Raw genomic sequence first — 21,856 nt, forward strand, 5'->3', positions numbered from 1 at the left:
TGCTTGTTCAAGATGTCAAGCAAAGTATTCTTATAATTTGGAACACTGATGATTCGATCGACCATCTGAACGGAACATAAAAACACGAGATCTAACTGTACATTTAGATTCTGAACATAAATATTTTCCGTAGACATACTTCTGCGAAAAATGAAGAATTTTAGTTGAAAAAGAATAACCGAAAAGGCGGTATAAGTCATTAAGATAAGAACTTGTACATGATAGTTCCACGATTGTATTTTCTGATATGCATATTTGAGAACTACAATTGACGATTTCAAAAATATACTCTTCAAAACTATACATAGGGAAAAAGTTGAATTAAAACTGTAGATCTTAAGAAGCTCTAGGGAGTATGATAGCTGATTCTTTTTACGTATTGCTCGAGTAGATTATATAATATTGTAATTTCTTCTTCTTTACTAAAGATTGATGAGGAGCTTTCAAAAGAACAGGGAACCGATATGAGGATAAATGGATAATTGCACAGGAATCATTTGTCATTTTACTAGAATAGGTTACAGGATACGCTTTGGTGGAAGAAAAACCAGGGCAATAACAAAAACTGATCAACAAAATTGAGAATTAAAGTTAATATGACTATAAAAATAAGTAGAACAGAATGATATAGATATCATGTGGATAGTTTCTTTAAAAAATTATACTATGTGTTAGTGCGGAGCTGGTAGTCTCCGTTTTGAGTGATGTATCTCACCCATGGAAGAGCTTGATAACCGGACTTTTCGATAATCTTCAGGTAACGAACTTGAATGCCGGAAACAGTAAAGTATGGAATTTCGAATTTAACCTAAAGTTTGAGAGGTTATTTGCTTATAAGCACTTTTTCATACTTGAATTGGCGGCTTTCCCTCGATCTCGTCAGACTCTACAGAAGGAAGTCCAAAGGAAGCGCGCATAAGGAACTCTTTTCCGCCCGGGAAGCTTTTTATCTGCCACGAAACAGCTGATTTTTCAGGCAACCATCTACAACTCCCCGTCGTCGTCCGGAATTTCGGCGAGTCAGCATCTGATGGGACCTACAGGAATATAGACTATATATTACATAGTTGAGATGCAACAAAACGAGCGCCAAAAAATTTAATCTGCACTCACCGGGACGATAATTTCAACGTTATTGGCTGTTGAGCGGCGTTTGAACTGCGATCGCGCTTTTACCATGATTTCTACCCTCGAATGAGCATGCTTCTCAATATGGCTTTCTACCCAGATGAGTGGTTTAATTTGAGTCTGAAAATTTCAAAATCAAACTCCAGCTTCGTCAACTACCTGAAGACGATACGACATCAGTTCGAACTCGCCATCTGGAGGAATAAACGATATCGTTCTGTCGTTATCGAATCGCGAAAGACGCACACATTGGTGGAATTTTACATCGTCTAGTTCAACGGACTTCTTTTTTGATCTTCCAGTCGATTCGAAGAGGATCTTATCATTGAGACCTTTTTCATTACAAATATGATTTCCGAGTAGTTTGAGTACCTAATCGTAGTTCAGGCATTCCCGACAGATAAACGCGCATTTTAATGGCACCAACAATCTCTGAACGGAGAACATTTCCAGTCGCGGAAACTAACAGGTCGACTGACTCAATCACGTCCAAGAAGACTTCGTTTTTCCTGTATTTGATTCCCTCTGACCTCCATGACACGGCGTTCGTTACAGTTGATGGTGGCCTTACTTCGGTTACTTCTAACTTGTGGCTTTCTTGTGTAATGAATTCTTGCAAAATCTTAAAAAAATTAGGACTTAGAAAAAAACATGTTGCGGACCTTTGAATCAGTAAACTGGGGTGCCCCGTAATCCATCACTTCGTCTAGTAGCTCATAAACGATAACAAAATTATCTCTGATGGATTCCTCTTCGACGACTTTGAAATATTCGGCGAAAACTTGGCAGAGTTTGTGCATAAATGATACAATACACATCACATTGGCATTTCCTTGATCGTTGTTAGAAATTCATCTGACGTGGTTATATACGACTTACCTTGTGTAACGGCAACAACGTAAATATTATTGCACTTGATGTGAATGAAGGTCACATCATCGTCTGTCATGACAGGAGTGAGTGTGCCCTCTTCTTCTCTATCCATTATCATTTTAGGAAACCTAGAGTTATATCTAGGGTCTCTTTATATTAAGCTAGCGCTTACTTATCAATGATGTTTAAAGGCATATCTCCCCTATAATTCCGCGAGATGAGGACTTTGCCTTTCAGGTCCAAAATGTAAATCGCCGAAGCGTGAACCATTATATATCGACCCGATCTTAATTATAGTGTTATAGTTTCATAGCTATCCTCATGCCAACTCTTCGTCTGTTTGAGCAGTATTTCAATGGTTGTTTTTTGAACAGAAGGAATCGGGCAGATATGAATTCTATATTTAATTGCCTAACTTTCGAGCACCAAGCCGCATTACGCTCACCAAACCGGATAAATCGACCTTCTCAACGATACTCTTCGACTGAAATACCCATCTATTATCATCAAGTCGAACGAAGAGGCATTTACCTTGACCTTATCTTCCTGACTAGCCACAAAAATAACACTCTGCTCGCTTGACCATCCAAATCGCTCGATCCACTCATTCAAATCATAGTCTTTTTGGAGACCGAGGAACTCCTTCACGATATCTCGGCTGAAATCCTATTAAAATTGTTATCACTATTCTCGAACCTCAGTCGCTGAAAGCTGTGGGTGATGACACCGCAAATATGATGTCTGATAGCGTCTTCGAAGCCAGCAAACTCAGCAATCATGTCATGCTCAGTCTGTAGTGCTTCCCAGAATTTCGGGAAGTTGCATTGCTCCAAAAGCTTGTGGATTTCTTTAATGGAATTAAAGTGATTAAATCAATCAATGATATTACCCAGCGATCTTCTGATGCTCTGGTCCATGTCATCGTCGTTCAAGTTGGAAAGAAGGGCCTTGTACATGACAAAGTCGGGCTCGGGAAGAACCATCATTCCTTTCAGAAGAACGTATAAAACAATCTATGGAGAAAACAGGTGAATGAGGTCGCACTCTCTTGATTTACCTCGTGCCGAACTGAATTCGGATAGAATTGATAAAGCTTCAGCAGCGCCATATTCGCGTCCAAGTCGTAAGTGCCTTCTCGCACTTGCTGAAGAACGTACTCTTCGAGAATAGGCTGAAAGTTGTTACCAACAGTGTGAACTCGTAATATTTACTTGATTCTCTGGATTGTAACGATTCATATCCTTGAGGCGGTCATGGATCTCCTTTGGATCAAAGGCCGAGTTGATTTCACCAGTCATAGCCTCTAGAAGGTAATCTTGAAGAAAATGATTCGGACGTGACTAAAGGACCTTATCAGACCGTCTGATAAGGACAATATTCACTTGCAAACAGGGATAGTAAACGAGAGTTAATTGTACTGGAATTTATTGAAATATTTTCAACAGTTTGTCAACAGCGGAAATTTTCGCAAATCATTGATTTATGAAAATTCACAGAGATTTATGGTAGCCAAACGCAATATACGTTGTTGAAAGTATCTGTCAATGATTTTAATTCCAGGATCAACGTTTTTTTGTCAGAATATTGATTGAAAGAAGCTTGTATATAGGAGAATACAAAGAGTTCACTACCGTATTTGTTGCTACCTGTTTTTATTGAACTAGTATTGTACATAAATTAGCATATGAATAAGAATATAAAGGCACGATTTCGCACGTTTGATGTGGCGGTGGGCCCCCTGTTCTGCGAAAACTTTGCCACAGACAAAGAAAAGAAAAAAAAAGGTAAAATATATTGGAAGAAATAGATTGAGTTGAAATTCAATGTTCAAGAGGATATCGTGAACTTTGGTGGCCGTGTCTTGAATACCTGCTTCGAGGATGATACTTACATGATATCGGAAATAACATATGAAAGCCTTTTTTTCCGAGTCAATAAAAAAAAAGAACTGAATAAGGCTTGAATAGAAGAATGAGGGGTGAAACAGAGATTATCTTTGAAAATAGAACAAATCTCCGACTAAGATTAAAACTGAATGTCATGTTCATGAGACTGTATTGTGTAAGTCAAATTTATCATGTACATATTGTATTTTCGGGAAGCGAAGTTCGGCAAAAGATGGCTTTTAATACATATCTGTGCATTTCTGCAGCCAGAAGTTATTTTAAAATAAAACAGAAATAGATATAAATATTTGAAAGTGTTGTTTTGAAAAGCGTAGAGAGCACAATGTCCCGGCAGAGAGAATCGGTTAAGAAAAGGGCGAAACCAAGCAGCTCTTGTTTCTTTTTATTGCATTTTACTGATTTCGTATTTCGCATCGACGACATCTTCGTCAGAGTCAAGCATTGTCGGAATAGCAGCGTCTGCCACTGTTTCCGGAATATTTTCGTCGATCCACTTCAAATCTTCTTCCTGAGAAAGACAATGTGTTATCAACGTTAATGTATCGGAGGCTTACCATTTTGTCTTCTGGATCTACCGTTTCAGACTTCTTTCGCTCTCCGCGTCGCTTCACTGTGTCTCTTGCGGGCTGTACTTTCGGTTCTTCCTCTTCGTCACTGTCGACGCCGTCGACAAGTGGAGAATATGCGTATCGCTTTGAAGATTTAGGAAGGGAGTTTCTACGGTGAATTACCTGATTCATTGCGCTTGGTCTCCAGAGAATCATGATTGAAAACAAAATAATTGAAAAGAGGATATGCCAGAAGGCATCTCTCAACCACATGTTGTCCCACGCCTAGATTTTGTAATATTTAGTATATAGTATATTAAAAAACAACCTTGAGACAGCTCTTGCTTCTATGCTCGTTGATATCCCATAAAATGAAGATCACAGAGGCTAGGGATCAAATCAGAAGCAATAAGTTACTAAAATCACCTACCAAGAACCATGAAGATAATAATATTGGCAAAATTTCTGTATAATTTAAGCTTGATGACGTTTCTTCTCAAGCGCAGTGTCTTCATTGTGGAAAGTAGATTTACAAAGATCCACCAGCAAATAATCGAGTCCAAAATCGCAAGGGGAATCTTATAACGCGTTCGAATTAAGAAGTTAAATTAATAGAAGTACCTCAGTGAATATTAGAGCTCGATTGCCCATATCATGGAAGGCGGAATCGACGCGAATGAAGGCTTCGATTGAGGCGAGGATGAAGAAAAGGGCGCCTACTCCGACGATTCTGTGAAGCATCGGTCCAAGGCGAGGCTTGATTACGCCAAAACCAAGAGAAACAATGATGACGAGCATTCGCGCGGTAGCGCGCTAAGATATTGCATGATTATAAAGAATACAGCAGGAGTTAATGTACCTTAAAGGCAGAGACGGCTTCAGCGAATTTCTCCGCACCAGCAATAGAGTTGCCAGTTTTGTTGACATTGTCATACTCTGCGAATTTGACAGCCTTCTCAATCATGCCGACAAAGATCACACCGCCGATCCAGAATTGGATTCGGAGCAGGTCAGTGTAGTTTAATGACGAGAAGAGCAACCACACGAGCGCAAATGAAGTGTAAACAATGCACATGGTCTAGATAAAGCATGAGTTCCTCGATATTCGAGATCACCTTACCAGGTAAAAATTACGGAGGGGGTACTCGGCCGCTGAAAGATAACCTTTTGGACCACGGAAGTTAATTTGAAGATCCGCTTTCGAGTCATCGTCGAGAAAAGTGACGCCGATGATGAGCAGGAACTTAGAAAAGGTTCGCTTGTGGAATGACTAACCTGGTAAGACTAACCTGTGCATCGCGATCGGTAGTTGTGATTGTGTTGATCTTGGACAGATCACCCAAGCTATGCGGACTGGGTCGGTAAGAGATCGAGTTTCCTGTATCGTCAATATCGGTTTCGCCTTCTCGCCGCTTGCGAGTTTTGGCGTCTTCCTCCTTTTTCTCGTTGAATACTTGGTCGATTGGCTGCCAGGGCTCGTCAGATCGGTCAGTAAGGTGATTCTGATTGCAACTGATCGTCTCCTCAAATTTCTGGTAGACCCCTTTCCCGCCATCTTCTTTTCGCATTCCTGGCTTGCGCAAGTACCAGATACTCACGTCCGACTTCGTCATGTGCATATACTCGTCCAAACAGTCCGTCGATCGCATAACCCACTTGACTTCAACCTTGACACGCGATAAAAGACGAGGAACGAATTGATTATAGCCCTACCTTTCCTGCTTCGGCATCTTTGCCTCTGCAGTTGAGTTTTGCTAGAAGACGGACTTCAGTGTCTTTGTAGAGCAGAGTCGGCACGCGCACTAAAGTCGCCCTGTCGATCGACACATCTTTCTTCCCCTTGTCTATCGCCACCGACAAGTGGAGCAGACACAGAGCCCACAACGCTCTCATCTGAAAAGAACCCTCATTAAACCAAGAGTTTTTAGTTTTTTATCGCGCGTTAATATTAGACAAATGCGACTAAATTCGAAGCACTCCAACAGCTAATCGAGTGCCAGGCGATAAAAGACTCAAGGCGAACACAAAGGTCAAGAGCTATTGAAATGATTATTTTGAAAAAGGAACTAATTTCAAACTGGATACTATTGCTTCCCCAAAACTGTTCAATTTTCTCGGCCTTTTTCTCTTCTCTATTATGTTGCTCGTAAAACGAAGTTACTTCCGCAGCTATTTTCCCGGTCATTATGGAAATTATACTTTAGCTCTCGTCGCACCTATTTTTATGGAAATTGAGGGGAATTAATCTCTTTTTCTTTGTTCAAGCAAAAATGAACCAAATGCTGAGTATATTTACAGTTCTTTAAATTGTATTTTAATATCTATTGATAGAAAATTATCGGTAAAATCAATAAAACTTTAATCATTGCAAAATTTGGCTTGAGAAGAATGCAACTATGATTTTAAAAACAAAAATAAATTTAATATAGATTTTTTCTGTTTGAGAAATAATTCTCTGATAATTTGAGTTAGGCGGCGTGCTTTGTATTATTTTCGGTGGGGTTTCTGAAATTAGTCACCGGGCGATATTACTCCGCGCGTTCGGATCCGCAGGCGCTTACTCAACTCAATTCAGAGCTGACTCACAGTGTGCGCCCTAGAATCAAAGAAAGAAGCAACATCGAAATTCTGGGAATCGCCGATAGAAATGTACATAAAATGAAAACAAATTTTATGAAGATCACTAACTAGAGATAGAAATAACGGTAGTATCATATTTTGACAGAAAATGCGTTTGATCGGCATTTTGCTACGAATGAAAAAGGCTTTCTCCTTTTTCTAGATTTCCTTTTTGAAAAAGATAGCGTTGCTGTAAAAAGAGCAGCGTGGATAGCGAGTAGGTTGGGATTAAACGTCTTTCGAGTCAGACTGCTCGAGTTGTGATTCAAATCTCGTTTCAGAAACCAAGAAAATGAAAGTTGGAATAAACTTGCTCCGCTTTTTCCTTGTGGCGATCAATACCGTCTTCGTCCTCCTTTCGGGCGGACTTTTCGCCGCCGCCATCTGGTCCGACTTTTCCTATAGAGAATACTTCGAGATCGTCGACGTCAAGCCTGTTCTAGAGTTTCTCTTTGCTACTTCGATTGCGATTTTCCTCATTTCCGTAGCTGGCTGGGCAGCTGCATACAAGGCTCACCGAGGTAAATCGATATTTGAGCTAAAAACTAGTAAAAAAATAACTAAAGGCTTGTTACGAATTTATTTGGCCCTGTTAATCGTCGTCTTTGCCGCCCAGCTCCTTCTTTCAATTTTCGCCCTCGGTAATTTACCATTTTTATTATTCGTTTCTTCGCAAATCGATAATTTAGCGTACAAAGTAGAAATCCTGCCATACCTTGAGAGCGGGATGAAATCCGCCATCTCTGCCTGGTCGCCGCCCATAGAGATGGCCTTTGAGGAAATTCAAACTGATTTCGACTGCTGCGGTGTCGACAACTCCACAGACTACAAAGTAAGTTCCCTCTGACAGAAGAAAACTAAACTGTTTGAAAGGATGCGCGAATCTTCCAAAACGAAACTAGGAAAATCATGGAAGAGAAGAACTTGACGCTCGTTGGCGAGTTTGCGGTTCCTGACTCTTGCTGCGTCGTCAACGAGGAGTTCTGCGGAATTACAAACGCTACCGAAGCGAACATCTTCACTCAAGGATGCGCTTACACTGTAAGAGATCGTTGTTGTCTTTGCTTCTGCTAATTGTCATTTTAGCTCGAAGACGAAGTCTCCAATCACGTCAATGTCTTCGCCATTGTTTTGTCCACAACATGTCTTTTGCAGCTTGCCTCGATTCTCTTCGCAGGCTGCATCATTCATTCCGACCAAGACGACGAAGAACTCGACCCGCTCGTTTCCAATGAAAACCCCCAAAACTAAGTCAAGCTCATCAGATCTTTTCTTCTCTATTTCTTCAATCGTCCTCTGTGATTACACTTTATTCTTTAAAGTTCCCGAGTCCTAAAGATAAACATTTCCAATGCCCCGAATCCGTGTTCTCGTCCTTCGTTGCCTGAATTCATTGAAAAAAAGCTTTACTGGTATAGCATCTTCGTGTCCATCGATTGAATTCTCCTTTGCCTGTTCAGTACTCCTACCCAATCCTTACTATTCTGTTCCGTTCAACTTTAGTTAACATCAATTTCTTTTTAGTCAATCGGTAGAACCTAGTGGTGATCGAGTCGGTGTCTTCTACATAAGAGGTAAGATCACTGATAATATTTTTTGAAACACTCACTTGCATGAAGCGAATAATTACAGAATGCACGCTCTTAAGCTTCCTTTTAAACTAACTGACTTATTGGAAAATTATTGAAAATCATTCGTGGAGTCTAAAATCACTTAGATATGCAATTGCCTATCGAGTATGAAACAGCTGCTTAAATTGGGAAGGGTCCGCCTTGTTCTGAGGCCGTTACGTAATCTGCACAAGAATGAAGCAGGAAAATATGTGTAAGCGCCTTTTAACTAAATATCAATCAAGTCCCATACTTACCCTAGAATCCCCTTATCCGGTTGATTGATTTTCGCGCCTCCGATCGGGAGAATGCGCCAGAGTTCGATTTCTAGAACATGCCAGTTTTGGCTTGATTGCAACCGTGAAATAGCCAACCGTAGTACCGAAAAATCTCGCCAAGCGAAAGTCTTCCCAGTCTGAAATTGCTCTTTTCAGGCCCATGGGGAAGACAATTGAAGAAACTTACAAGAAGGTCGACAGCCTCGAGCATGTGTTGCTTCGGCCAGACATGTACGTCGGCTCCGTTGAGAGTTCGAAAGAGAAGATGTGGGTCTTCGATTCAGAAACGACGAAATTCGTTCAAAAAGAAATCGAGTTCATCCCCGCTCTATACAAAATTTACGATGAAATCCTTGTCAACGCCGCCGACAACAAAGTTCGCGATCCCAATCAGAACATGATAAAGGTAAATTTGTTTTTTCGACGTGTCGTCCAAGGTGAACTTTCAGGTTGACATCGACACAGAAAACAACAAAATCTCTGTGCTCAATAATGGAAGGGGTATCCCCATCGAAATCCACAAAGAGCATGGTGTCTACGTTCCCGAGCTCATTTTCGGTCATATGATGACTTCGTCCAACTACGATGAGAGCGAAAAGAAAACAACTGGTGGTCGAAATGGTTATGGTGCGAAGCTCTGTAATATTTTCTCCAAGGAATTCACCGTCGAAACTGCCAACAAAAATCTTGGGAAGCGACTGACTGTTACTTGGACCGGAAACATGAAGAAAAAGGGGAACGCCGTTATCAAGTCTTTTTCAAAGGATGATTATACGAAGATTACTTTCACGCCAGACTTGGGGCGCTTTGCGATGACCCATCTCTCGAACGACATGGTGTCTCTCTTTCGTAAGCGTGCCTATGATATTGCTGGAACAACTCCGGGCGTGAGCGTTTTCCTCGACGGTCAGCGCATTGGATTTAACAAGAAAGATCCGTTCAAGGACTACTGCAACATGTACATCAAAGGGCAGCTCCTGGATACCGGAAAAGAAGTCACGCTTATTTACGAGAAACCAGATAACAAGGAAGCCAAGGGTCGCTGGGATGTTGGCTTCGCTATTTCGGACACTGGCTTCCAAAATGTCTCCTTCGTTAATTCAATTAACACGAGCAAAGGTGGACAGCACGTCAACGTCGTCGCCGACCAACTCGTTAAAAAGCTTGAGGAGACGGTCAACAAGAAGAACAAGGGTGGCCTCGCTGTCAAAGCGCATCAAATCAAGTCTCATTGCTGGATCTTCGTTAATTCACAGATTGAAAACCCTGCATTCGACTCGCAAACGAAAGAAACTCTCACCCTTGTCAAGTCGAAACACGGCTCAAAGCCCATTCTTTCCGACGCATTCATCAAGAAAGTAGAAAAATCCGGTGTCGTCGAGACAATCACTAATTTCATGAAATTCAAAGAAAACCAGGCGAAAGGCAAGATTGGGGGAAAGAAGCAGAAAAAGGTCACAATCCTCAAACTAGATGATGCTCCAGAAGCAGGGAAAACTCGTTCAAAGGATTGTACCCTTATCCTTACTGAGGGAGACTCCGCCAAGACTGCTGCTTTGGCTGGTGTTAGCTCGATGGCTGATCTCAAAAGATACTACGGTGTCTTCCCGCTGCGTGGTAAACTTCTCAACGCTCGTGAAGCTGGTCATCAGCAGCTCACGAAAAACGAAGAAATCAAAAACATCATTCAAGCGATGGGCTTTGACTTCAAGAAGAAGTACGACAACAACGACGATTTGAAGTCGCTTCGATATGGTCGACTCATGATTATGACAGATCAGGATGTTGATGGTTCCCATATTAAGGGCTTGATTATCAACTTTTTGCATCACTTCTGGCCCAACATGATCAGGGGACCGACTGTGCAACAATTCATCACACCTATTGTTAAAGTGTTTCTGAAGAAAGATGAGAACAAGCCTAACTGCAAGAAGACGAACTTCTACTCTCTCCCAGAGTTCAACAAATGGCAACGCGAGGTGCCAAATCTTGACGCTTACCGTGTTGAGTACTACAAGGGTTTGGGTACTTCAGGGCCCGAAGAATTCAAGGAATATTTCCAGGTTTGAGTTTAAACGGAATGGATTTGTTTTAACGCTCCTTATTTAGGATATTCAACGTCATCGCATACCCTTTCGTTACTCAGGTGCGGTTTGCGACGAGCGCATCAAGATGGCCTTCGCTCGTGATCTCGTAGACGATCGAAAAGAATGGCTTACTGAATACATGGGAGAAGTTGAGCGACGGTAAGGCTAGTTTTTATGCTTTTACTAAAATCTTATCAGAGTTGAAGCGGGCGAAGACGAACTTACGCTCTACGATCGGGAACAGATCAACTATGTCACTTACAAAGACTTTGTCGATAAGGAACTCGTTATCTTCTCGCACGAATCTTGTCTTCGAGCGATTCCATGCGCCGCGGATGGTCTCAAGCCTGGCCAAAGAAAAGTTCTCTGGACATGCTTTAAACGTAACGACAAGTCGAAAGTAAAAGTGGCTCAACTTTCCGGTGCCGTTTCTGAAATGTCGGCTTACCATCACGGCGAAGTGTCACTAATGGAGACGATCATCAAACTAGCGCAAAACTATGTCGGTGCGAACAATGTGAACCTTCTTGAGCCGTTTGGCCAGTTCGGATCTCGACGTGTTGGTGGCAAAGATCATGCCGCTGCTCGTTACATTTTCACGAAACTTACGTGAGTACTTTAAGTGCTAAAGTACCAATATATTAATCATAAACTAGGCCAATCGCTCGAAAGCTCTACCCTGAAAGTGATGATGCTCTTTTCAAGAGAAACTATGACGATAACAAAATGGTAGAACCAACCCACTACTGTCCAATCGTACCCATGGTACTGGTAAATGGCTCAGCTGGTATTGGAACTGGCTGGTCGACAAACATCCCCAATCATAATATCCGCGATTGCATCAAGAATATTCGCCGGATGATCGGCGGCAAAGAACCTCTTGAAATTACGCCTTTTTACGAAGGATTCAGAGGAAAAATCGAAATACTCGCACCTGGCAGGGCTGTCTCCTTTGGCGAAATCGCGCTTCTCGAATCAGGTCAGATATTTTCTTATGCATGAAGGTGAATTAATCAAAGATTATAGACGTTGTCGAAATCACAGAGTTGCCACCTCAAGTTTGGACTGACGACTACAAGCAAAAGCTCATGAAAATGCAAGGAGGCACGGATGACAAAGGCAAGGACTTGCCTAAACTGATCGAAGATTTCGACAACAACAGCTCTCATGACCGAGTCAAATTCATCGTTACACTTTCTCCAACCCAAATGCGAGAGGCGAGGAAGCAAGGTCTCCACGAGTATTTTGGTCTTGTCAAACCGATGTGTTTCACAAATACAATGGTTCTTTTCAACCATCTTGGAAAACTGACTGTCTACAATGATACCACGGCTATCGTTAAAGACCACTTCGAGCTTCGAAAAACATACTACAAGAAGAGACACTCATTCCTTCTGGACAAGATGGAAGCACGAGTGCATTTCATCACCAACCGTGCTCGATTTATTCTTGAAAATATCGAGAAGAAAATCACAGTGATGAATGTTAAGCGGAAGGCAATCGAAGCTACGCTTAAGGAGCGAGGCTACGCTTCAGATCCAGTCAAGGCTTGGGAGAAGAAGGTTAAAAGAGAGCAGAATTTGTCTCTCTCAGACGACGAAGACGAAAATCTCGACGAGCAAGATCGTGCTGATGCGAAATCTGATTACCAGTATCTCTTGAGTATGCCGATCTACAACTTGACTCTTGAGAAGAAAGAGGCTCTTCTTAAAGAAAAGGGTCAAATTGAGCATGACTTCGACGTGCTCAAAAGAAAACTCCAACTGATCTTTGGGAAGAAGATCTTGTTGACCTTGAGAAATCGCTGGACAAGATCCAGGAGGATTTCAAGAAGATGCAGCAGAGCAGCAGCTCTGGAAAATCCAAAGGCAAAGGCAAAAAAGATACGAGTATCGAGCCAAGTCAACTTGGAGAATACATCGATCCTCAAATAAGCGAGGCGAGAAAGAAGACGATTATGCGCTCTGGAGTCAAATCTGAACCCAAGGCGAAAAAAGAACCAAAGGTCAAGGCAGAGCCCAAGGTTAAGGCTGAAAAAATCAAGAAGGAAGCGAAAGTAAGCACAATCATTTCTTTTCTAATTATTACTTAACTTTCTAGGTCAAAAAAGAGGCTGACGAATCTCCTTCAAAGATCAGGAAAACTGCGAAAGGAAAGAATCCCTGGGAAACCGACAGCGATGACGACTCGGATGGGGAGGACTTCGATTTCAACGCTGACAAAAGTAGTGACGAAGAAGTCATTGCGAAGAAACCGAGCAGCCGCGGAAAGAAGCGCGCCCTCAGCTCGGACGTTGAGAGCAAACCAGTCGCCAAAAAACAAGGTAAAAATCAACCCGCGGTTCTCTTGTGTCTAAAAAAATGAAGGGACGATTATTGACGCTTTCAAAAAGGCGTCGACGAAGCCAAAGAAAGCCGCGAAAGAGTCGAGTCAGTCGACCATCGACGAAAGCAGCCAGCAGACGACAGCCTCGTCCAATTTCATCGATTCTGATTCCGAAGACGACTTTGTTCCAGCGAAGAAGAAAACTGCCAAAGCTGCCTCCAAAAAGAAGGCTGCTCTCGAAAGTTCAGACGACGAAGATGCCGACGAGTCCTTCAATTTGGCGGCCAGAAACAAACCCTCCCGCGGACGAGCGACAAAGAAGTACAACTTCTCAACAGACGAGGATTCGGACTTGGACTAAGCTCCCCTCACATCCCTGTCGCATGAATTATCGCGTTTTGTTCCAACCAAGAAATAGGATAAATTTAATAGTTCATTCCCATCCCGCTATAACACTGCAACATTATTAGCCCTGACAGGAAATAAATCAGATTTTGTAATACATGGCATCTTTGAAATATTCTGAATAATCTGACAAATTTGAACTTGGCGCGTTTTTTCTGAAGCCGCCCACGCCTTAATTTTTCGCCCCCACAAGCGTGACCTATCGACCACTCATTTCGCGATATTTTCCCACCACGAGATTTTTTCGCCAGGTTCTTCGTAAACATACAGTGTAAACGATTATAACTTAGAAGGTAAGCGAAATGGGCAACTAGTAATCTATCAATCACTTTTCAAAACTTTCTGTTTATTTTATTCACGTGACTTGAATTGTTCATGTGTTAATGTGGAAATCAGGGCGGTTATCATTGAGCACTCTTAGTGGTTGGCCGTTTTCAGGGAAGACGCTTGTACATCGATACTGTTCCCTTGTGTTCGGATCCGTGTAGATTGCGCTGCAGCGGAAGCGATGATAATCGTAGATCTTAGAAAAAGATTAATCATTTTCGTTCTCAAGATTTTTTTTTACCTTGGGGACGCCGAGAGGGTAAAATCGAAGCTCTAGTCTCGTAAATTGAAGCCATCCGTCCTCGTCTGCCCATGGGTTGTACAAGCGATGGTTTCTGAACTCGGCAGACACTTGTCCAGTCGGGCTCACTGCTTGAAAAAGCAGCCGTGGCTTGTGAACTGCGTATCCGCTTATGCAAGACACTTTGCCCGTGTTTTTTTCAGTCAATTTTCAATATTTTAGGTTTTCATGAGTAAAACACGTTTCTAGCGCTCCAGCAGAGTTCTCCACATAGGCGTTGTTATCATCAATGTGTGCATCTACAATGCTTTGTCTCTAGAACTTCGATTTTTCTTACCGTGAAACGTAGGCATTTTATTCCGGCATCTGGGGTCACGCGAGGCATGGGAAAAAGCAAGGAATGCTGGTAGAAAACGCATAGTATTGTTGATTTCAATTTTAGCCCACGGGGAATGGTTTTGTCACTTAAATACCTATCAAGTCAGACAAATTAAACAAAGAGTCGACGTTCTGACGCTACTTTTTCCATCGTTACGTCAATTTTGATAGGTTCAGCAGTTTTTAGGCGACGATAAGCTGTACGTGTTTGATTACTGACTTCCTACTTTCAGAATGTATACGAGTCGATACCGTGGACCGAAACCTTCTGTTGATGGTCGAAATCAGCCACCTCGGCCAGCTGCTGTTAGACCGTCCATCTCCGGAATTGCCAGTGCGTACAACCCGGGAACTCCCCGTCGCAATCTGCGATTCCCTAATCCTCGGTTTCCCAGCCCCTCTACAGGTACATCTGGTTCGTCGAATGCTCCGGTCTTCAACCCGACTGCCTATCGTCAGCCTACCAGTGCTCCTCGCCCACAACCGCCAGTTCGCAACTATCGTTTTCCAAATCTCAACACTTCAGCTATTCCCCGTCACGAGCCTCAACCTGCCAGTCATTCGCCTGTTGCGGGCATTCCACGCATAAGACCGTTCCTTCGAGACCGCAGAAACGCTGCTCAACCCGATCCTGTTCCGGATCGTGACGAAAAGTTTGTCGGACCACCACAGTTCCCGATTGACACTTCGCGTTTCGATATAAACCAGCCCTTTTTTCTTGCATCTGAAGCGTTGCGACAGATGAGCACGTATAACCGAGTTCCTTGGAGATGCTGTAAGTCATCAACCCTTCGGATTAGTTAATAACATTACATTTAGTGCGTGCAACGAGATTCGTTGGCACTGACAAAAACTTCGAAGAGCTACTAGCCCATTTCGGCATCGAAAACCTTTCATCAATCCAGACAAAGCGAATAAGCTTTTGAATTACGCTGAACACGTCTGGGTTAAGAAAGCTCCCGATAACTATTTGAAAGAAGATATGATTTTCGAAACGCAAGAAAGATTCGATGACTGGATCGGAATCGAAACGTATGGCGAAGCGGAATACTTTCGCAGGAAAGCAAGCATCAAACGGCAACAGCGAAATACAGACGCCGAGATCGAAAAACGAGAAGAGCAAAGGCAACGGAAGCTCTTGCGGAAAGAACGGGAAGAGGCGGAAATGAGGCGCCTGGAAAAAATGCGCGAAGAAGAAAGAATGAAAGAAGAAGAGAGGCGAATGAATCGATTCACGGTGCGTTCCTCTTCATCTGGTTACAATCGGGGAAGCTCTTATCGGACGCCACCGAGCACACGCAGTAGAACCTCCTCGCAGGTTGCACGTTTGGAAGATCCTCTTCCCAACTGCGGTACTTGGTATTTCAGGCCTGACTTTTCCTTGATTGGATCTCCAGTCGAGCGAAATCGATACGGAAGACTGCTACCTATGAAACAGAAGCTGCTGATCACATTAATGTTCAATCCCTTCGGCATCCAGATGAGGTATAATTCCATCCTGAGTCTAATAATGATTACATTTGTAGGAACCTTCGAGAATTTTACGATCAATTCTGGAACGAGAATCTCCCATTGGGCACAACCTCGCCGTCGGAACCAAATGAAAAGCTTCTCAGTTTCCTCCAGACGTACTACCATAGCTATCAGATCGCTCTCTTCGATGCGAAGGATTTAAGAAACGTTCACGGCGACGATGAGTTTGCTTCCGACAGACTCAAGGTTGGCCTTGAACTTCACCGTCAGATGTGCGTCGAACATATTTCGTGTGATCACGCGGGATATTCCCACGAAGAATTGATCTCCAAGAAGAAGGAAATCACAGACAAGAACAAAGCCATCCGTGACGTTCTTGTCCTTCTTGATCAGTGCGTTGAGGTAATTTAAGACAGTGCCGACTGACTTCTAATATATCTCTAGGCTTTCAAGTCAGGCTTCTATGTGGACGACTTAGATCTGATGATGCAGACGATATTTCGCTGGGACATCGTGAAAACAACTGTTCTTGGACTGGGTATCACATGTGCATCAGTCTGCAAGTCGATTCTGTCACTTAGACGACATGAATCTCACAGCACCCACGGAGACATTGTGTCTGTCTTGAGCAATAGAAGACTGGAGGGTCCAGACCGATACTCGGACGAGAATCGACATCCAATGCTCGTTCGATACCTCAGTTTTTTCGAAGAGATAGACGCCGACAGCATTCACTCGGCTTTTGAAGTCGCAGCGAAAAAAGGGATTGTCATCGTCCCCGAAAATGAGATTGGCGCGATATACTTTCGATACACAAAAGGGGTGTTACGTGCGACCACAGCACAAGTGATGCAGTTCATTCGAGAGAATATGTATAACGTCCTTGGTGAGATGGAGTATGTTTTCCCGACGTCGAACCCCAGCCTTGAGTCGTCCAATGGAGTCTACCTCTTTGAGAACGAAGAGTTTATTCATTTAATCAAGAATAAAAGATATCCGGAAGTAAAGGACAAAATGAAAGAAGGCCAACGCGTCCATATCGGGACTTTTACGCATTTTGAAAGGAATAAGGTAAGTTTTTAATATTTATAGTATTTTTATGAAATCAAGAATCTTGAGGTAATGCTGATCTTGGCTGAAAACTTTGAGCTCCGCGAAAACCTGGATTCCACCATAAGAGAACGAGTTATGAAAGGGGATTTCAAAGTTTGTGATCGTCGCGAGATCTTGCCCGGGATGCCTGTGATCGCGTGCTTCGAAGAAAAGTATTGGAGTCGCGCAAAAATTCGAGGATGGTCAAAGAAAATTCCACAGAATGTGGAAGTTTTATTTGTCGATTATGGCCAAGTATTGGATTTGCCCCGCGAGCTCATTTTAGAAATCGAAGATGATGAGATGGCTGAGCCTCCCTTGGCTTTGTGTTACAATATTGGCCCATATGAAGGATCTTACGACGATAAAGCAGTGACATGGTTGCACAATCTCACGGACGATAGGCCAGATCTAATCATCAAAAAAATCAGCGCGCGGGGAAGAGAAGATGTCGTTGATCTTCTGCACTGCGACACTAATTACGACATTACCAAGGTAGGACAAAGATTACTTGTCAGTCTACAAACTCACTCTAGATAATGTTGGATTACGCGCGTCAATGTGCCGATCGTCGGGCGTCAAATACAAATCCGCCGGCCGAACTTCCCAGCTTACACGGTACTCTTGCTGAAGGCAAGATGAGTCTCAACAATCCCTCTGAAGTGAGAGAAGTCATCTCCTTGGGTAGCGAGTGCTCGATCTACACGATCAAGTGTTCGTCGCCCGAGTTTAAGACTGAGTATCAGATTGAGCTCTCATACGTTAGATCCCATCGGGGGGTTTTCATCTCCAATCATATGCTTATAATGTATAAGGTAGGTCACTATTATAATAATTTATATGTATGTAACAATTAATCAGCTGTCTTGCTCGCAAGAGTATCAAAAGATCTTTGATGATATCGGAGTTGTATCTTGCGACGACTGTTGTTTCTTCACGCAAACGAAGCTTCCCTACAGTCCTAAACCTCACGAGCAAGAGCAGATAGAAGCAGCGCTTCTGCATGAATGTAATAGTCACGCCTTCTTATTATCCATCGGTATGTAAAAGTTTGGAATACTTCTTAGTCTGGCTTATTGTCTTGGCTTATTGTCGAGTTATTGAGAAACATTATTAATGATATTTTCGGATAATAATAACAATCGTTTAGATGAGTTACTAGACGAGGCAAAAAGGATAAAGAAGAAACACTTCCTCGCTGTGCTCAAAGAAATCGAACAACAAGGCTTCATCCAGAAGATGGCTGAGAAAGATCCCTATGATGTTGATGGGTTGGATCTGAATGGAAACAACAATGGGGAACTCCCGATCCCTGATTACTGGATCGAGTAAGAAGCCGACACTACCTTTTTGCCAATTTTAACTTTTTTATTTTTCTCATCTTTCACTGATAAACTTGCGTTTTTTTTAAATTAATATATATTTATTTGTGCTATATCTAAAATTAACAATATTCATTCGGAAAAGAAATGTATTTCAAGAGTCCAATTCTGCCACAACACTTCATTAAACGCCAGCGAATTCAGAAAACTGTCAAACAAAGATATACCTATTCAATAAAGTTCCAAAAATAGGCGAATCGCCTATTCAAGTCGCAATTTAAATTCGTAAAGTTATGCTGTTGAGTGTATTTTACGATATCTTGTGTCGAAGAAGTTATATTTGATAATTATCTACAGAATAAATAGAATAGATATCTAGGTTACTTGCAGGCTGAGCAATCTGACGTAAGTGACACGGCTACTGTTCCACTTTCTGGACGAGCTTGAGTCAAGCTGCTTGAATTCCATCGGCAACAACGTTTCTTCCCTAGACCGCTCTGTGAAAATTAGAGAGGTTATCATTCGAGCCATTCAATATCTCGAGAATCTGGGCGTGTGTTTTGGGTAAGAGACTAGCTGGGGGTTCCGTTAGGGGTGAGGATCTGCTCGAATTTGAATGAAGAATTTCCAGGTGGAACGTAAAAATCCCACTACTCTCTTCTGTCGTTTTTAACATCTTTTCAAAATGGCCACATAAACAGTGTTGTCTTATGCTCACAGAGTGCGAAAAACTTAGATTAAAGCAAAGAGAATGCTTAGAAAAGTTGAAGATCGGAATATCATTCTTCTTGGTCTTGGTTTTTTGTTTGTATACACGGCTTATCAGGAAAATTAGAGAGAAGCTAGATAGACTGAAATTAGATTGAAAACTGTCCATTTTTTCAATTTGAAAAGACAACGGCAGCAGTTTCTGAGGTTGTTCTGGATTCCTATAATAAAAACAATGAAGGTACTCACTGAAATAATTCTGCAATTCAATTATCAAAGCACACATCTCTGGATATGTTGGAATGGCTCTTAATTACGCGGGGACGACCTTGATGGCGCTCTTTGTGCCAGGCTTTTTACTTTTCCTGAGTCAAAAATCCTCGGTTATTCTTGGCTCAGTGCTATCGGTGATGATGGCGGGAAGTTACATTTACCCCACTCCGATCTCGATTTACCTGTTTTCATTTATTTCCGGTGTTGGCGGGGCCTTCATTTGGGTCGGCCAGGGTGCAATCGTGATTTCTAATTCAAGTATTATCTCGAAATTAAAATAAGCCTGATCAAATTTAAGATAACACAACAATTGACAGAAACACTTCTGTTTTTTGGCTTCTTTACCAGCTATCACAGGTTTCTTTATTGAGATTCGAAAGTTATATTTTCCCTTAGTTTGGTGGAACATTATACGTATTTTTTGCATGGCAAGGAAAGGAATTCGTTGATACACATGAACGGGTCGTTTTGTTTATACTGCTTGTTGGAATAGGCACCATTGGAATTTTGGCTTTATGTTTCATAAAAACCATCACTGGTAAATATACAAGTCTCCTGGCTTTCAATCTAATCCTTAGCAGTTACGCCGGAAAATTGCATCGACACGTCAACTTTAACGGCGAGCCAAAAGTTGAGACATCTGTTCGGCGGCATAAAAGAATCCTTCCGATTCTGGTACTCATACCACTTTGGCATGCTTTTCCTCATTACTTGTTACATTGGTTTCGAACTCGCATTTTTTCAAACTATTTTTCCGACAGCTGTAGCTAATACAAAACAACTTGGTGCAGATTCGGACAGACTTACTGGACTTATTGTTGTCTTCGTTGGAATCGGCGAAGTTACGGGCTCCTTTCTCTCTGGACTCGCATCAAATATTGAGAAAATTCGACGTGGGCCTATTGCCGCTTTTGGACTCATTATCGAAGGACCGTGTTGTGATAAGATGTGAACATTCAATTCCGAGCGTATTTAGCTCAGAGTAAAAAGCTCAAGACAACGTCGAAAAAGTATTTGCATTCCTCATAATTCTGCTGAACATTCCCTCTGATGCTGTCATCGAACCCGTTGAAACGATCGCTTTCATAGAGCCAATAGATCGGGTTTACTTGGTTATTTGTAGTACTCAAATAAGCTATAAGAATCCTTGACTCAGTGGAACTTCTCTACCTGGCAGCATTCATCATCGGCTTTGGCGATGCGTTGCTCAATGCACAACTCATGAACTTTATCAAAGCTACAACAGAAACTGACCGCGAAGCTGCTGCTGCTTTCATGCTTTTCAATTTCGCTGAGTCTGGTGTAGCTACGCTAGTATTCTTTATAGGCGATAGTATTAATCTTCATATACAGCTCCTTCTCCTTATGATTCTCCTCGTCGTCTGTTTATTTTGTTTTTTAAAGCTAGATTTGGACGTTCGAAGGAATCGGTTTTAAAGAAATGCTGTCGCTTTTTATAAAGCATTCCACGAAACCGAAAAAGAGGGAGATTTAATTTCAGTAAAATTCTATAAGATATTGTTACGTGTTCTGGTGTTCCTTTTCAACTTTATTCGTTCTGAATAGAATATTCATACTGAAGTCAATAAACTTTCAGAAAATTTCGACCATTTTTTGATGATCTATTCTTCTGTTCCTTCCACCATATCGATAAAGAAAGTATCGCACTAGAATACATTTAAATGTGCAATACAAAATGGCTCAAACAAGAGACGATATTTCTGAAACAGTCAAAATTTCCCAGAAGCATCGCAATGTGAAAAGATCGTCCGTGATCGCCTTGAAATACTGAATTCCATCATTTCCTAATTGCTGAAAGAGTTTTTGCAAGAACTTCTTATAACCAAAAATAATCAATTTCTTGCCACAACTTTCCTCGAGTTCATCCTGGTCTTGCTTTTTCATTCTTCCATTACTACTTCGATACGCCGTTTCTCCGGAATCTCGCTTCACCATAACCTAGTTTTAATAGGTTAATTTTCTCTAGAATACAATTGTTTGTTTTTTCACTAATTCACGTAGTTTCGATAATTTTGCGGAACCTTTGTATGATCGCCTCCGTTGAGCTGTCGAGCATTATTCAGGAGGAATAGTTTCCGATCAGCTTGAGAAATCAAAGGGTCAGGAATGGCCATAGAAATTGATACTTTCAAACCGGGCAAATATTATCACTTAATTTTACACTTCAATATGGCTTCTTGTGATTCCTACTAATAAAGCCAAAAGTGCCCGCTTTCCTAAAAAAGAAAAAAACTTCATCAT

General features: G+C 41.9%; 8 protein-coding genes and 1 long non-coding RNA gene across 10 annotated transcripts; 4 read left to right on the top strand and 5 right to left on the bottom strand.

The window, feature by feature from the left end:
- Positions 1 to 90: 90 nt before the first annotated feature.
- LOC145707599 (AP-1 complex subunit mu-1-like) lies at positions 91 to 2,284 on the bottom strand. Its single transcript, XM_081785153.1, has 8 exons — positions 2,174 to 2,284; positions 2,008 to 2,129; positions 1,791 to 1,960; positions 1,501 to 1,750; positions 1,288 to 1,460; positions 1,114 to 1,248; positions 852 to 1,037; positions 91 to 808 (listed from the first exon to the last, which is right to left on the bottom strand). Exons 1-8 carry the CDS (start codon positions 2,269 to 2,271, stop codon positions 665 to 667), a joined length of 1,278 nt encoding a protein of 425 aa, XP_081641279.1. The 5' UTR covers positions 2,272 to 2,284; the 3' UTR covers positions 91 to 664.
- A 31-nt stretch (positions 2,285 to 2,315) lies between these two features.
- On the bottom strand, positions 2,316 to 3,322 carry LOC145707601 (eukaryotic translation initiation factor 3 subunit K-like). Its single transcript, XM_081785156.1, has 6 exons — positions 3,213 to 3,322; positions 3,059 to 3,172; positions 2,891 to 3,014; positions 2,698 to 2,848; positions 2,533 to 2,659; positions 2,316 to 2,485 (listed from the first exon to the last, which is right to left on the bottom strand). The coding sequence occupies exons 1-6, from the start codon at positions 3,297 to 3,299 to the stop codon at positions 2,405 to 2,407; spliced, it is 684 nt and encodes a 227-aa protein (XP_081641282.1). The 5' UTR covers positions 3,300 to 3,322; the 3' UTR covers positions 2,316 to 2,404.
- A 78-nt stretch (positions 3,323 to 3,400) lies between these two features.
- LOC145707596 (transmembrane protein 87A-like) lies at positions 3,401 to 6,382 on the bottom strand. The gene is made up of 10 exons (XM_081785149.1): positions 6,170 to 6,382; positions 5,746 to 6,123; positions 5,577 to 5,699; positions 5,316 to 5,534; positions 5,078 to 5,269; positions 4,887 to 5,034; positions 4,785 to 4,843; positions 4,640 to 4,741; positions 4,463 to 4,600; positions 3,401 to 4,416 (listed from the first exon to the last, which is right to left on the bottom strand). The coding sequence occupies exons 1-10, from the start codon at positions 6,347 to 6,349 to the stop codon at positions 4,291 to 4,293; spliced, it is 1,665 nt and encodes a 554-aa protein (XP_081641275.1). The 5' UTR covers positions 6,350 to 6,382; the 3' UTR covers positions 3,401 to 4,290.
- A 602-nt stretch (positions 6,383 to 6,984) lies between these two features.
- Positions 6,985 to 8,572, top strand: LOC145707600 (CD151 antigen-like). Its single transcript, XM_081785155.1, has 6 exons — positions 6,985 to 7,105; positions 7,357 to 7,596; positions 7,642 to 7,716; positions 7,765 to 7,907; positions 7,949 to 8,116; positions 8,162 to 8,572. Exons 2-6 carry the CDS (start codon positions 7,368 to 7,370, stop codon positions 8,324 to 8,326), a joined length of 780 nt encoding a protein of 259 aa, XP_081641281.1. The 5' UTR covers positions 6,985 to 7,105; positions 7,357 to 7,367; the 3' UTR covers positions 8,327 to 8,572.
- Positions 8,573 to 8,584: 12 nt separating this feature from the next.
- On the top strand, positions 8,585 to 13,877 carry LOC145707594 (DNA topoisomerase 2-alpha-like). The gene is given in 11 exon segments (XM_081785146.1): positions 8,585 to 8,649; positions 8,793 to 8,899; positions 9,120 to 9,369; positions 9,413 to 11,026; positions 11,073 to 11,209; positions 11,249 to 11,659; positions 11,707 to 12,029; positions 12,077 to 12,805; positions 12,808 to 13,106; positions 13,151 to 13,373; positions 13,417 to 13,877. Coding segments are annotated over 10 exon segments (4,392 nt in total). The 5' UTR covers positions 8,585 to 8,649; positions 8,793 to 8,813; the 3' UTR covers positions 13,737 to 13,877.
- A 100-nt stretch (positions 13,878 to 13,977) lies between these two features.
- LOC145707595 (uncharacterized) lies at positions 13,978 to 18,889 on the top strand. 2 transcript variants are annotated; one of them, XM_081785147.1, is made up of 9 exons: positions 13,978 to 14,073; positions 14,960 to 15,501; positions 15,546 to 16,211; positions 16,253 to 16,601; positions 16,644 to 17,270; positions 17,310 to 17,786; positions 17,828 to 18,106; positions 18,153 to 18,330; positions 18,442 to 18,889. In XM_081785147.1, exons 3-9 carry the CDS (start codon positions 15,709 to 15,711, stop codon positions 18,621 to 18,623), a joined length of 2,595 nt encoding a protein of 864 aa, XP_081641273.1. In that variant the 5' UTR covers positions 13,978 to 14,073; positions 14,960 to 15,501; positions 15,546 to 15,708; the 3' UTR covers positions 18,624 to 18,889. The 2 variants fall into 2 exon arrangements, with proteins under 2 accessions (XP_081641273.1, XP_081641274.1); XM_081785148.1 differs by having other exon boundaries at positions 17,319 to 17,786.
- On the bottom strand, positions 14,113 to 14,830 carry LOC145709708 (uncharacterized). The gene is made up of 3 exons (XR_014134926.1): positions 14,686 to 14,830; positions 14,349 to 14,647; positions 14,113 to 14,303 (listed from the first exon to the last, which is right to left on the bottom strand). It is a non-coding gene; the product is annotated as an uncharacterized LOC145709708 (long non-coding RNA).
- Positions 18,890 to 19,511: 622 nt separating the features above from the next.
- Positions 19,512 to 20,686, top strand: LOC145708707 (UNC93-like protein MFSD11). Its single transcript, XM_081786403.1, has 5 exons — positions 19,512 to 19,562; positions 19,601 to 19,852; positions 19,893 to 19,951; positions 19,991 to 20,132; positions 20,176 to 20,686. The coding sequence occupies exons 2-5, from the start codon at positions 19,624 to 19,626 to the stop codon at positions 20,544 to 20,546; spliced, it is 801 nt and encodes a 266-aa protein (XP_081642529.1). The 5' UTR covers positions 19,512 to 19,562; positions 19,601 to 19,623; the 3' UTR covers positions 20,547 to 20,686.
- A 287-nt stretch (positions 20,687 to 20,973) lies between these two features.
- On the bottom strand, positions 20,974 to 21,736 carry LOC145709696 (uncharacterized). The gene is made up of 4 exons (XM_081787398.1): positions 21,637 to 21,736; positions 21,470 to 21,553; positions 21,302 to 21,406; positions 20,974 to 21,261 (listed from the first exon to the last, which is right to left on the bottom strand). Exons 1-4 carry the CDS (start codon positions 21,727 to 21,729, stop codon positions 21,217 to 21,219), a joined length of 327 nt encoding a protein of 108 aa, XP_081643524.1. The 5' UTR covers positions 21,730 to 21,736; the 3' UTR covers positions 20,974 to 21,216.
- Between the last annotated feature and the right edge of the window lie 120 nt (positions 21,737 to 21,856).

The sequence above is a fragment of the Oikopleura dioica genome, chromosome XSR (assembly GCF_907165135.1).
Source record: "Oikopleura dioica chromosome XSR, OKI2018_I68_1.0, whole genome shotgun sequence".
Classification (NCBI taxonomy): Eukaryota; Metazoa; Chordata; class Appendicularia; order Copelata; family Oikopleuridae; genus Oikopleura; species Oikopleura dioica.

Bases quoted from the DNA above. Each gene is read 5' to 3' on its own strand.
- LOC145707599 (XM_081785153.1), bottom strand. From the start codon at position 2,271: ATGGTTCACGCTTCGGCGATTTACATTTTGGACCTGAAAGGCAAAGTC. The intron at 1,249-1,287 runs GTAGTTGACGAA...TGAAATTTTCAG, and splicing joins TGATGTCGTATCGTCTTCAG to ACTCAAATTAAACCACTCAT. The intron at 1,038-1,113 runs GTGAGTGCAGAT...ATATTCCTGTAG, and splicing joins ACGTTGAAATTATCGTCCCG to GTCCCATCAGATGCTGACTC.
- LOC145707601 (XM_081785156.1), bottom strand. From the start codon at position 3,299: ATGACTGGTGAAATCAACTCGGCCTTTGATCCAAAGGAGATCCATGAC. The intron at 2,660-2,697 runs GTTCGAGAATAG...ATAGGATTTCAG, and splicing joins CACAGCTTTCAGCGACTGAG to CCGAGATATCGTGAAGGAGT. The intron at 2,486-2,532 runs GTAAATGCCTCT...TGGGTATTTCAG, and splicing joins GTCAGGAAGATAAGGTCAAG to TCGAAGAGTATCGTTGAGAA.
- LOC145707596 (XM_081785149.1), bottom strand. From the start codon at position 6,349: ATGAGAGCGTTGTGGGCTCTGTGTCTGCTCCACTTGTCGGTGGCGATA. The intron at 5,270-5,315 runs GTACATTAACTC...GCAATATCTTAG, and splicing joins AAGCCGTCTCTGCCTTTAAG to CGCGCTACCGCGCGAATGCT. The intron at 5,035-5,077 runs GTACTTCTATTA...ACGCGTTATAAG, and splicing joins GAGCTCTAATATTCACTGAG to ATTCCCCTTGCGATTTTGGA.
- LOC145707600 (XM_081785155.1), top strand. From the start codon at position 7,368: ATGAAAGTTGGAATAAACTTGCTCCGCTTTTTCCTTGTGGCGATCAAT. The intron at 7,597-7,641 runs GTAAATCGATAT...AAATAACTAAAG, and splicing joins TGCATACAAGGCTCACCGAG to GCTTGTTACGAATTTATTTG. The intron at 8,117-8,161 runs GTAAGAGATCGT...TTGTCATTTTAG, and splicing joins CTCAAGGATGCGCTTACACT to CTCGAAGACGAAGTCTCCAA.
- LOC145707595 (XM_081785147.1), top strand. From the start codon at position 15,709: ATGATTTTCGAAACGCAAGAAAGATTCGATGACTGGATCGGAATCGAA. The intron at 16,212-16,252 runs GTATAATTCCAT...TTACATTTGTAG, and splicing joins CCCTTCGGCATCCAGATGAG to GAACCTTCGAGAATTTTACG. The intron at 17,271-17,309 runs GTAAGTTTTTAA...TATGAAATCAAG, and splicing joins CGCATTTTGAAAGGAATAAG to AATCTTGAGGTAATGCTGAT.
- LOC145708707 (XM_081786403.1), top strand. From the start codon at position 19,624: ATGGCTCTTAATTACGCGGGGACGACCTTGATGGCGCTCTTTGTGCCA. The intron at 19,853-19,892 runs GTATTATCTCGA...ATCAAATTTAAG, and splicing joins AATCGTGATTTCTAATTCAA to ATAACACAACAATTGACAGA. The intron at 20,133-20,175 runs GTAAATATACAA...AATCCTTAGCAG, and splicing joins TTTCATAAAAACCATCACTG to TTACGCCGGAAAATTGCATC.
- LOC145709696 (XM_081787398.1), bottom strand. From the start codon at position 21,729: ATGGCCATTCCTGACCCTTTGATTTCTCAAGCTGATCGGAAACTATTC. The intron at 21,554-21,636 runs GTTCCGCAAAAT...TATTAAAACTAG, and splicing joins ACGGAGGCGATCATACAAAG to GTTATGGTGAAGCGAGATTC. The intron at 21,262-21,301 runs GTTTGAGCCATT...AATGTATTCTAG, and splicing joins TTTCAGAAATATCGTCTCTT to TGCGATACTTTCTTTATCGA.